At 40.0% G+C, this 12884-nt stretch overlaps 1 protein-coding gene across 2 annotated transcripts in view; it reads left to right on the forward strand.

Annotated features, from left to right (window-relative positions):
* CAMSAP2 (calmodulin regulated spectrin associated protein family member 2) overlaps positions 1–12884 on the forward strand; it is a 121124-nt gene continuing 108240 nt past the window's right edge. For both annotated transcript variants that reach the window (XM_017896559.1, XM_017896561.1), the window contains exon 1: positions 1–324. In XM_017896559.1, the coding sequence (XP_017752048.1) occupies positions 186–324 (139 nt within the window). In that variant the 5' untranslated portion in view covers positions 1–185. The remainder of the gene's footprint in view (positions 325–12884) is intronic.

Here is a 12884-nt window from a genome sequence, read left to right on the forward strand (position 1 = left end):
GGCGGCTCCCGCGGGAGGCGGCAGGCGCGCGGCGCGGACAGCTGAGCTTCTCCCCCGTCGGCGCCCGGGCGGACGTCGCCCGGGCCCCGATGGTTTGAACTGCTTCTCCCTCCCGACCCCCGTGGCGGCGAGGCCACGCCATGTGAAGGTTAGGGCCGGGACATCCCGAGGAGCCGCCGTGAAAGATGGGGGATGCTGCAGACCCCAGGGAGATGAAAAAGACGTTCATTGTTCCAGCCATCAAGCCCTTTGATCACTATGATTTCTCCAGGGCCAAAATCGCCTGCAATCTGGCCTGGCTGGTGGCCAAAGCCTTTGGGACAGGTTAGTGGTGTCACCCCTTCCCTCCCCTCTTCCTCCTGATGTGGTCCACATCCTGGTTTTTGTTCCCGATTCTCGAATGCCTCTCCATGCCTGTCTTCTCGTACAGGTTCAGGGAGATGATGGGAGGCTAGGAAGAGAAAGAAAGGAGAAATAAGGAAAGCAGGTTTGGTCTTCAATGAAGGGCACGTGAATGGTCAGGTGGGATTTGGCCAGATTCCTTTTATTGGATGGCAAAATGTTCCCCCCCACCACCCAGTGAGCAATTTTATGTTTTTACATAGAGTGGTTTTAATTTGTGGTATTTTCTTCATTGTGCTGCATACATTTCTGTCTCAGTCATAATTGTGATTACACCACCAAGAAATCTGACTTGGTTTCTTTATTATTGCGAGAGGGTGTATAGCATAGTACTGTATTGATTTTGACATTTGTAATGATGGCTGCTATTCAGGCTCCGTCGGATGTAAGGTGGCCTGTGTCGAGTGCAGTATTAATTTTTGTTGTCATTCTTTAAGGCTGTATCAGCCTTCTGCACACATGTTAAGTTCTTACTAAATCAATTATTTAAAACCAGTGTTCAGTTTGCTGACTGTAGGGTGCTGTTTTCATTTCATAGTATCAGTGAGGCATATTCTTTTTTTCCAAATGTATTTTGGCTTCATAAATTAAAAGAAACAAAAACTCCCTACTTTGGGAATTTTTTTAATAGAAGAGTTTTTTGAAGGCATGTGCTGTTGACACAGAAATTGTGTAGTGCAGTAGCAGTTAAACACTCCCTCCATAACCCAGTCTTTGCAAAATAACAGGAAAAGGGCCTCCCGTTGTGATTCTTTAGTGTTGCTTTAGGAGCCCATGTTGTGAAATGCTAAAAAAATTAGAGAGTTGCTTTTCATTGGAAGATGCTTCTGTAATTTGGTAACTTTTAAGAGTAATTTTACAAGATTTCTATTCCCTAGTTAGTGAATTTTAGATACATGAAATATTTGTTGAAAAGTTCCTTAGTACTCATAAATTTCCACATGTTAAATATAGGGTTTTTTAGGGGGGTGGTGACTAATTTCCAATTTTAGGACTATGTAATGTTTTGGTAAATGGTTTAGTTCAGTTTTATTGCTTAAACTTACACACAACTGAGTATCTTCAGGACTTACACACCCTACTTAAATAGCAGATTAATCTCAGTGTTTGGAAAATTATTTGAATTTGTTTTTGGGGAAACTTCCCATTGGTGTGATTTTATGTTTATGGCAGCCTTAATTTTACTTGAATTTTCATGCTTTGATATTAAACTGGCATCAGGAATAAATATAATGCATCCTTTTCAACTAATTTATATTTTAAACATCTCTTTGAGATTAAATGTCTAGTGTAACTCATAGGAAGAAACACAAACTGTTACTGCCTTTATATAAAAACGTTCTGGCACCACTGATAGAAGCAGTGAGAATAATAGATGTATTTTGGTTTTAACTTAAGCAGCACACTGAAGCTAGTATCTATTTGGACGGCAAATGAAGGCTATTTAAGTGCTTAGAAAACATGGAAAGAGGGAAATTTACATAGTCACCTATGTGGAAAGGTAGTATGTATGAAGTGGAAGGCAAAGGGAATAAGATAAATATTTTCTTTCCATCTGGAATTGAGAGGATGCTTATAGGATACAGATGTCAAAATTTTGCCGTGCATACACAAAAGCTTCCAACTAGAAAATGGCCTACTTTCTGGATGTGTGTCAGCCAGGTTGGTGGATTCTAGACCACTTGAACACACTGAACACACCTGAAGAAGAAAGGAAATGAAGGGAATCTAGTATCAGTGGAATCTGATGTCTGCCGCTGGATGCTTTGCATTAAGTTGTACATTAGGGATTCAAAACAACTCTGATGTAGGTAGTGTGTTCCCCATTTAAAAAACAGGAGGAAGTCAGTGCATAGAGAGGTTAACTTTACTACTATCACAATGTTAGTAAGTGGCAGAAATGAGTTTTGATTTGAGGTCTGACTCAAAGGGTAATAAGATATTGGTGGAGGTGGAACACTCCTGTTAGATACCCAGCACTCTACTTCATTCATTCCTGCGGCAACCCTGTAGATACTGTTCTCATTTTGCAGATAAGGTAACTGGCTCACAGATTAATTTGCACAAGATTAAACATCTGGCAAGTGATGTATTCTGCATGTCTGACTCTGAAGTCTTTGCTTATTACTCTATATCATTCTGCAGAGTAACCATTTTATCTGCAAGTGTGAAAAATGTGCACAGAGTACATATTGAAGTCTAGTATTTTTTTCTTTAAAAATTGTGCAAATCTTAATTCATTTTCTGATAGATGATATTGTTGGCTATTACATTTGCCTTGGCAGCAGTTGGAATGGATGAAAAGACCATATTCAAATGGGATGAAAAACAAGTTTAGAAGACCTTAAGTGACTTAGTAACAATATATTAATACATTATTAAGAATGTTCTGTTTGTCCATTTTGTTTATTCTTTATCAATAGTCTTTCAAAGCATAAATTTATATGGAATGAATAGAAAAAAATTAGGAATTTTTTAATGTAAATATTCTTTATTTGCTGCCAATACTCTTATGCAGGAGAGGTTAATAGATAGCATTTTTCAAAGGTATTACATAATTATATTCAGTTATTCAAAACATTAACCCAGCTTTCAAGTATGATTTACTAAAATCACTCCTTTAACGATGACTTACAGGGTCTTCAGGCACTGATTTGGTGTTTTCTGTTAGAAACTTTCTAACTTTTGATGTACTGAAAAACTAGTTAAGTTTATAACCATGTGTTGTAAAAGTCATTTAAAATCATAGCTAGAAATAAATTGTGAGCATAGAACGAAGTAATTGAACTTAACAAACAAACAAAAAAAACACAAAACACTAATGTTGTAATACCTAGAAAGCAGATATGGAATATTTACTTAATTTGAAGTCTTGGGAGCCTTGAATCATTTTCTTCTCTTTACAGTAGTATTACAAAAGTATTACAAATAGTACAAATTTTAAGAGTTTATTTTGTGGAAGAATGCAGGTACAGGTTTGATTAAATGAAGAATAAGTTTTATAGATGAATTTGAATCAGTAAATAGATAATCCAAATTGCAAAGGAGGAAGTAGTTCAACTATTTGTGCCTTTTCTATATTTGAGGAGCTTAACCCATTTAAGCAAAGATTTTACAGAATTTTCTTTAAATGTTCTGTTCCCTTAAATCCTTTGGGGGAAATGATAGGTGCAAAACCTCTTGTGACACTCTTGAATTTGGAATTCAAGGCCCACTTCCTAGTGTCAGTTTATCACTTCAATCTTCTCAACTGTTATTTTCCTTTATATATACCATTTAGTTTAGTGATATAAAATATTTCCTATTATAAATATACCTTGTTACATTTCTTTGTCTATCTTAACAAATCTTGCTGTCAAAGTCCTATATAAGGTCTGACTCTTGTGCATATATGAAGATTGTTGAGAAAGTAGGTAGCGTTGTGGTTAAGAGAGACCCGTAGCAGAGGGGCCAGTTTGGGACATTATTGCAGGAGTCTGGGCAAAAGATGAGGTCCTTTATCTTTGACTTTATAGTCAATAGAATAATTTACTAATAAGAAAAAAGTTCATGAGGTCTTGAAGTAGGGGGGGTATGATAATGAAGCTGCTAATATAGGCTGGGCATGGTGGCTCATGCCTGTAATCCCAGCACTTTGGGAGACCAAGGCGGGTGGATCACCTGAGGTCAGGAGTTCGAGACCAGCGTGACCAACATAGTGAAACTCCGTCTCTACTAAAAATACAAAAATTAGCTGGGCGTGGTGGCAAGTGCTTGTAATCCCAGCTACTCGGGAGGCTGAGGCAGGATAGTCACTTGAACTCGGGAAGTGGAGGTTGCAGTGAGCCGAGATCGTGCCATTGTATTCCAGCCTGGGCAACAGAGCGAGACTCTGTCTCAAAAGAAATAATAATAATAAATAAAGCTGCTAATATTTATTGAGCTCCTACACTTTGTGTCAAGCACTTTATACATACTGTATCATTTAAATCCTTATGACAGCCTTTTGAGGTGGAACGGTTACTGATTCCAATTTTACTGATGAGGAAAGTGAGGCCCAGGGGCTTAGGAACTCTTCCAGAGTTACCCAACTAATGGAGCTGGGGTCTGAACCCAGGGAATTTGACTTGAGCCTGTACTCGTAACTACTGTTCTCTATGGGTAGAAGTCAAAAAATGGAAATGAGGCAAATGATAGAAAAAACGTTGGAGAGATTTAATCTCTAGTATTTCGAAGTGACCGGGTACATGGGAAATGGTTTGAATGAAAAGGGAATGTGTAAGAGGATGAGGTCACCTGAGGTTTTAAGAAGGATGAGGTACCTGAGATTTTGAGATTTGGTGACTGACAAGCTGAACTGTGATGCCATTGACAGAGAAAAAGTGTAGTAACACTGAAGCCCTGGAAGGAGAAAGTTTCAAGGAGAATGGTCTGATTCAACAGTATCAAATCTTATGTGTTTAAGCTATGCCTTTCTTTTAAGAGTTTATGCTTTAGTAGGGGAGGTATGATAAATGTATAACCACAGTAGAGTTCAGAAATAAGAGCCGTATAATTGGAAATATGACATTCAGAGGGAGACTGGTGGTGGTAGGATGCAGTGGGGTGGCAGGGGAGAGGCCATTTCCAGCAATCAGTGGTCTGTGAAGGAAGACCTCTCTAGTGGAGGTGGTATTGAAGCTATAGGCTGAATGGAAAGTAGGCATGGTAGATGGAGGAAATGGTTTGTATGTAGGCATGGAGTTGTGAAACTCAGGTAGTGCTAGTGAAACAACATAGACCGGATTGATTAGATGAGGTTTATGTAATGAAGCAGTGAGACAGCCAGCTTGAAAGACAAACAGACAGAATTATGTGAAGGGTGAGGTGAAGGAATTTGGTATTTATTTAGTAGTTAAATTATCCTAAGCACATTGGATTAAAAAAAAAAGAAAAAATACTATTACATGTATTAAACATGTACTTTGTGCTAATTATTATTCTAAGCATTTTATATGCATTTATTTTAATTCGGAGAATGAACCTATTAAGTAGATATTATTTTATTTCTTCTAAGACTCTAAAACAGGATTTCTCAACTGCAGAACTATTGGCCAGATAATTCTTTGTTGTTGGGGGCTGTCCTGTGCATTCTAGGATTTTAGCAGCATCTGTGGCCTGTATCCACCTGATGCCAGTAGTGTTCCCTATCTCCATCCCTACTCCTACCCCAGCTGTGACAACCCAGAATGTCCCCAGACATCTCCAGATGACTCCTGGGGAACAAAAGGAGCCCAGGTTGAGAATCACTGGTATCAATATTATAAGACAACTATTGTGATCTAAAAAGGGTTTTTTTGTACATTGAAGTACAAATTAATTATAAGACATACTGATTTCACAAATATTCAATTTGAAAATAAGAATTTAGGAAATACATGATTGTTCACCCTTTTTAAAATAAAAAATGAGAGATTTAGAGGAGTTAACTAACTTGCCCTTGATCATACAACTTGTAAGAGGTGGAAACAAAATTAGAGTCTAAGCCTTTGTGATATTGAAATTTGTATCTTAACCTCTGAGTTAGAGTCTTCCTGGATTTTTAGTAAAGACGGGGCTTTGCCATGTTGGCCTGGCTGATCTCGAACTTTGGGGTCAAGTGATCTGCCTGCCTCGGCCTCCCAAAGTATTGGGATTACAGGCGTGAGCCTTCGTGCCTGGTTGATGATGATATTAAAATAGATTGTTGAGCATGTAAACTTATTTCTAATTTACATGTTTTATAGAATTTTGTCTCACAACAGATTTTGAAACAGCAGAAATATTTTCTATTATCTACCCTTTAAAAAAATAGATGCTAGAGGTCTTTATTATAGGTTCTTGAAAATTTATTAACAGTTAAAAAGTTTTTAAAAATAGGTATACAGGTACAGATTCAAAACTCAAAGGTATAAAAGAGTAGATCTTGTGAGAAGTCCTCTTCCCACCTGGACCCTGAGCCAGTCAGTTTGTTTTAAGCAAGATGAAATCATCAGACGATTTGTTTTAGGAAATCTCTTGGAATACACTTAAAAATGGTTAAAATAGTGAAGTTTATGTAATGTATATTTTACCACAATTTTTAAAAGGATGTCTTGGAAACAGTAGAAAATGAATTGGAGGAGGGCCAAGAGTTGTGAAGGAGGAAACCAGTTGGGAAGTTATTATGGTTCAGGTGAGAGATGATGGCGTCTTGAATGTGGATGGTAGTGGTGGATATGGAAAGAAGTGGATGAATGTAAAGGATAAGGCTTGGTGATTGATTGGATATGTGGAAGAAAAGATGAGATTTTGGGAAGTGTTAAGATTGATTCTATTTTGTGAGAAAGGGAACAATGGAAGAGGGCCAGTGTGTGTGTTTAAGAGAGAAGGGGGAAAGAACCATATTGAGTTTGAGGAACATGTAAAATGATGGTGTGTGCATTAGGCCCGTGGAAATTCATGTATGGAGCTTAGAAGACCTCAGGGATGAGAGTTATAGGTGGTAATTAAAAAGTAGGTGACTACCACTCACTAGTCACATTTTTTTTTTTTTTGAGACCGAGTCTCGCCTGTCGCCCAGGCTGGAGTGCGGTGATGCGATCTCAGCTCACTGCAAGCCCCACCTCCTGGGTTCATGCCATTCTCCTGCCTCAGCCTCCCGAGTAGCTGGGACTACAGGTGCCCGCCACCATGCCCAGCTAAGTTTTGTATTTTAGTAGAGACGGGGTTTCACTGTGTTAGCCAGGATGGTCTCGATCTCCTGACCTCATGATCCGCCACCCCTTGGCCTCCCAAAGTGCTGGGATTACAAGTGTGAGCCACTGCGCCAGGTCTAGTTCCTTTTTTTTTTTTTAGAGATAAGGTCTCACTATCACCCAGGCCGAGTGCAGTCATGTGATCATAGCTCATTGCAGCTTCAAATTTCTGGGCTCAGGTGATCCTCCTGCCTCAGCCTTTTGAGTAGCTGGACTACATGCCTGGTTAATTTTTTTGAAAATATTTTGTAGAGAGGAAGTCTCACTATGTTGCCCAAGCTGGTCTTGAACTCCTGGATTCAAGCAGTCTTCCTGCCTTGGCTTCCCAAAGTGTTGGGATTACATGTGTGAGCCACCCCACCCAGCTGACTGCCAGACACTTTGAGGGATAGTATGGAGAAAGAAAGGACCCAAGACAGGCGAGCCAGCAAAGGAGCTAGGCATAGGGTAATTAGAAAGAAAACTGGAGAATGTGGAGTCTCAGAAGACTAGGGAAGAGAACATTGAGGATGAAGGAATATGAGGTGTAGATGAGAAAGATTAATCGAGGACTCTCAAAAAGATCCATTAGATTTAGCAACAAGGAAGTTATTGATGATTTTGCTGAGAACATTTTGAGGGGAATGTAGAGACAGAAGCATGACTCGGTTTAAAGTAAATGGGAAATTGTATCAGTTATGCTGTCCTCACTTGTAGTAACAAAAAATCCACCTCAAATTGCGTTTGTACATTGTACAAATAGTAAAGAGGATTTATTGTTTCTGAAAAAGTCCTCAAGTGGGATGGGCTTTGGTTTTGATTTGATCGGGGCTGTAGCTTCATTTCTCTGTGATTCTTTTAGCTGTGCCCTTGTTCATGTGTGGATTTCATTCTTAGGCTGTCTAGTCTCATGGTAGAAAATGGCTGTAGCAGTTCTAGATCTCATATCTATGTACCACACCATTCAGAGCTCTTCTCTAATCACTGAAAGTTCTACACTCTTGTCTTGCTTTGAAACTTTCTCTTCAAACAGAAGGATTGATTATAGAAAATCTCAAATATATACAATAACAATAATCTTTCATGTATCCATCATCCAGCCCCTGCCATCATCAACTTATGGCCAATCTTGATTCATCTCTAAACACTCCCCATCACTGCCAATTATTTGAAACAAATTCCAAACATCGTGTCATCCCATCTATACATATATCAGTATGTATTTCTGTAAGTCCACTCCCTTTTTAAAATGTAATCATGGCACAGCCATCACAGCACTGTTGTAATCATAGGATTCCATATCATCAAATCAATATGAAGATTTCTGATTGTCTCATAAATATTTTTTATTTTTAAATTTATTTTATTATTATTTTTTTTGAGATGAGTCTCGCTCTGTTGCCCAGGCTGGAGTGCAGTGGCAATCTCGGCTCACTACCAGCTCCGCCTCCTGGGTTCCCACCATTCTCCTGCCTCAGCCTCCCAAGTAGCTGGGACTATAGACACCCGCCACCGCACCCAGCTCATTTTTTGTATTTTTAGTAGAGACGGGGTTTCACTGTGTTAGCCGGGATGGTCTAGATCTCCTGACCTCATGATCCGCCCACCTCGGCCTCCCAAAGTGCTGGGATTACTGGTGTTAGCCACCGCGTCCGGCCAAATATTTTTTATTTTACAATTTTATTTGTTCTAGTCAGGATCCATCTAAAGGCTATACTTTGCAACTGGTTGATGTCTCTTTACATTGTTGTGTTTTTTTTTTCTTTTTTTTTTTTTTTAGGTATATATGACCAGAAGATTTTTTTTTTCTTAATGTATAGGCTCCCATCTCATTTTATCTTCCTTGCAATTTATTTGTTGGATAAACCAGAGTATTTGTCCTATAAAGTTTCCTACAGTTTGGAACTCCATGATATTAACAAGTTTCTCTTTGTCCTCTGTATTCGTTGTAAATTGATAGTTAGATCTAGAGGATTGATTGCATTCAGGTTTGATTTTTTTTTTGGTATACTTTATAGGTGATGTGTACTTCTACCACAAGATACTTAATGTCTAGTTTTCTCTCTGTCATGACTTCTGTATTTATTAGCTGGAATGCTGTTTTAAAAATAAATTTCCCTTTATTATTTGATTACGCTGAGTGCTGTGTGGGAAATTACCTTGATCCAATGGTGGCCTCTAAGTACATGCCATACAAAACTAGCCTAGAGGTCACAGAACAGAAAGCTCACAGAACAACTTAAAATGCCCAAACTATGTGATTTGTTAAATCAGTTTTTAGAGAGAAGCAAGAGGAAAGAGATAGGATGAGTTAAAACACTTAGGATGGGGTGCAAGCAGGGAGGAAGGGCCACACTTCCTGAATCCTGCAGTATATACATTTCATATGTCCTCTCTCTACTACATTAGCCTTCTATGCTGATAGTGTGGTCACCAGGACCAGAACTGAGGTTTGAACAAAGAGGCCCACAGAGACACAGGCCAGTGCCACACACTTGCTCTATTAGACATGGGACAAGGAAGCCTGCCACAGCTGTAGCTTACCATAAGCCATGGGCTTTGTTCCTTGGGCAGAGGACACATGGGCCAGACTGCTCATCACCAATGGGTAGCTGAATTAAGGACTCATGAATATTGTGCTCATGTGTTCATTGACTCTCTTGTTGTTTAGTGTCATGCATATTTACTATGTCATGAATATTTAGTACTTAGTATATTTAGTGTATCATGAATATTTAATACATAGGTGCCTCATAAATATTAGGTATCTTGTTTTTTCCACCCCTTTCTATGTTTCATGTATGTGTGCTATTAACTGCTTACCTTTATTTAACACATTCTGTCAATTATATGTTAACAAACTTTTAAAACTAGCTTCTTATCTATACTTAAAATACCTTCGAACATTTCATCTACATTTTACAAGCGTATTAATCTTTATTTATAATAGAATTGTATAGTCTCAAAAGTAAAATTTTATTACATTGAGGTACAGGGACAGCAAGATAAATGCTATATTCTTTCTCTTTATGAGGGGGAAATTGGACCAGACTGAATGGATCACTGGCCCCTGAGAATCTGAAAGGGGGTAAAGAATAGGGAGAACATTCCAGAGAATGTGAAAAGGTTCTGGAGTGGAAGAGAGCATGGTTTCCAGGAACTGAATGTGACTGGCAGGGATAAGATCATTCCATTCTTGTAGGCCAGAGGAAGGATTTTAATCCTTAGAGAAGTGAGAATTCATTGGAAACCCTCGGGGATGGGGGTGGTATGCGTGACATGACCAAATTTGCTTATGGGAAATAAGCAAATTCTGGCTATAGTAGAGAATGGTTTGGAGCGGGGAGCAGAGTGAATGTGGGAAGACAAAATTCGAAGTAAATGTAGTAATTAAGATAAAAAGTGCTGGTCGCCTGAACTAGGGAGAACCAGAACCTGGAGTCTTGAGATTGTGAGAAGGGGAAGACTTTAGACTGGATTCTGTAATGGGTTTTATTTATGGGTTGAAGGAGAGGGAGGCATTAACGATGACTCCTAGGTTTCTGACTTGTTCAGCTTGATGGATTGTGGTGTACTTTATTGATGTAAGGAACACTGAAAGATCATCAAGTGTGGGAGAAAATAATGGTTTGGGGCATTTTGAAGTTTTGTTAACTTTTTCAACATAATTTCAAATGTGTAAGAATAGTATAAAGAATTCCCAAATACCCTTTATCCAGATTTACCAATTGTTAATATTTTGTCCCATTTGTTTTATTATTCTCTCTCATTCCTTCCTACCTCCCACATAAATGCGTGTGTGTGTGTGTGTGTGTGTGTGGAGAGAGAGAGAAAGAGATACGCGTTTTTTTTTTTTTTTTTTTTTTTTTGAGACGGAGTTTTGCTCTTGTTGCCCAGGCTGCAGTGCGATGGCGCAATCTCGGCTCACTGCAAACTCTGCCTCCCAGGTTCAAGTGATTCTCCTGCCTCAGCCTCCCGAGTAGCTGGGATTACAGGCACCTGACACCACACCCAGCTAATTTTTTTTGTATTTTTAGTAGAGATGGGGTTTCATGATGTTGGTCAGGTGATCCACCTGCCTCGGCCTCCCCAAATGCTGGGATTGCAGGCATGAGCCACTGCGCCTGACCTTTTTTTTTTTTTTTTTTTTTTGAGACAGCGTTTTGCTCTGTTACCAGGATGGAATGCAGTGGCACGATCTTGGCTCACTGCAGCCTCCAACTCCCGGGGTCAAGGGATTCTCATGCCTCAGCCACCCGAGTAGCTGGGATTACTGGCACGTGCCACCATGCCCAGCTGATTTTTGTATTTTTAGTAGAGATAGGGTTTCACCATGTTAGCCAGGCTGATCTTGAACTCGATCTCAAGTGATCTGCCTGCCTTGGCCTCCCAAAGTGCTGGGATCATAGGCATGAGCTGCCATGCCCAGCAATGTATATATAACGTGTGTGTCTGCACATATATATAGGATATAAATAAATATATATAATATTTCTGAACCATTTAAGAATGTGTTAAGAGATATTGTACCCCACACTCCTTCAGTGTGTATCTCCTAAAATGAAGGATAGTTCCTGAACATAAGCTCATTTAAAAATTGGAAAATTTAACCTTGATGTGATATTATTATCTGATTCACAGCCCATATTCAGATTTGCCAATTATTTTGATTTTCATTATTGCTATTTTATTTCCCAATTCAGGATCATGCTTTGCATTTAGTTGTCATGTCTCCTAAGTCTCTTTTAACCTGGAATAGTTCTTCACTCTGCCTTTGTCTTTCATGATATTAACACTTTTGAATATGGAACACCAGCCTGGGCGTGGTGGCTCACCTCTGTAATCCCAGCACTTTGGAAGGCTGAGGTGGGCTTATCACTTGAGGTCAGGAGTTCGAGACCACCCTGGCCAACATAGTGAAACCCTATCTCTATGAAAAAATACAAAAAATTAGCCAGTGGTGTGTGCCTGTAGTCCCAGTTACTTGATCTTGCTTGTGGTCCCAGCTACTCGGTAGGTTGAGGCAGGAGAATTGTTTGAACCTGGGAGATGGAGGTTACAGTGAGCTGGCATTGTGCCACTGCACTCCAGCCTGGGCAACAGAGGCAAAACTCCGTCTCAAAAAACAAGCAAACAAAGATAGAGCACCCTTAGCTGTGTGCTGGCTGGGTATCAAGCCCCTTCCTTAGGCATTGTCTTAGCTCTTGGCAAACTTTTGCCTTGTGTGTCTGGTATAAACAGCCAGTTCTCTGCAGGAGCTGACTGGGTGCCTCGTTCTGTGTGTTCCTCTTCTCTACTCTAGAGTGTTGCGCCCTGATTTAGCAGATGTCCCCCTCCACCCTTGGTCCAAATGACTGGGACAATGATGAGATCCCTACACAGGTGCTGGTATTGGTAGGAATACCTAGACAGTAGGAAAAAAACAAATTACACAGAGTCCTGCCCTCAGACAAGGGCTGATGGAGACCTAGGAACTGGAGACCATCTCCTAAACTCCTACTAATTCTGCCCTCTGGTGCACCCTGTCTTTTGGCTTTCTTCCCTCTTTCATACTTCCCTTCTTCCCTCGCTTCCATTCACTCTTCCCTGCTCCTCTTTGGCAGACCCACCCCTCTACTCCTCTTGCTTGTCACTGCCATTACCACCACCACCAGTTGTCTCTCTGTCAGCAGATATGCCCTGTTGCCTCTCTGCATAGCACCATCCCTGCATTCCACAGGAGACTTGGGCAGGGGTGCCTGAGACCCAGAGACAAATCACTTGGCAGCC

Source organism: Rhinopithecus bieti, unplaced genomic scaffold, assembly GCF_001698545.2.
Source record: "Rhinopithecus bieti isolate Rb0 unplaced genomic scaffold, ASM169854v2 scaffold_24392, whole genome shotgun sequence".
NCBI lineage: Eukaryota > Metazoa > Chordata > Mammalia > Primates > Cercopithecidae > Rhinopithecus > Rhinopithecus bieti.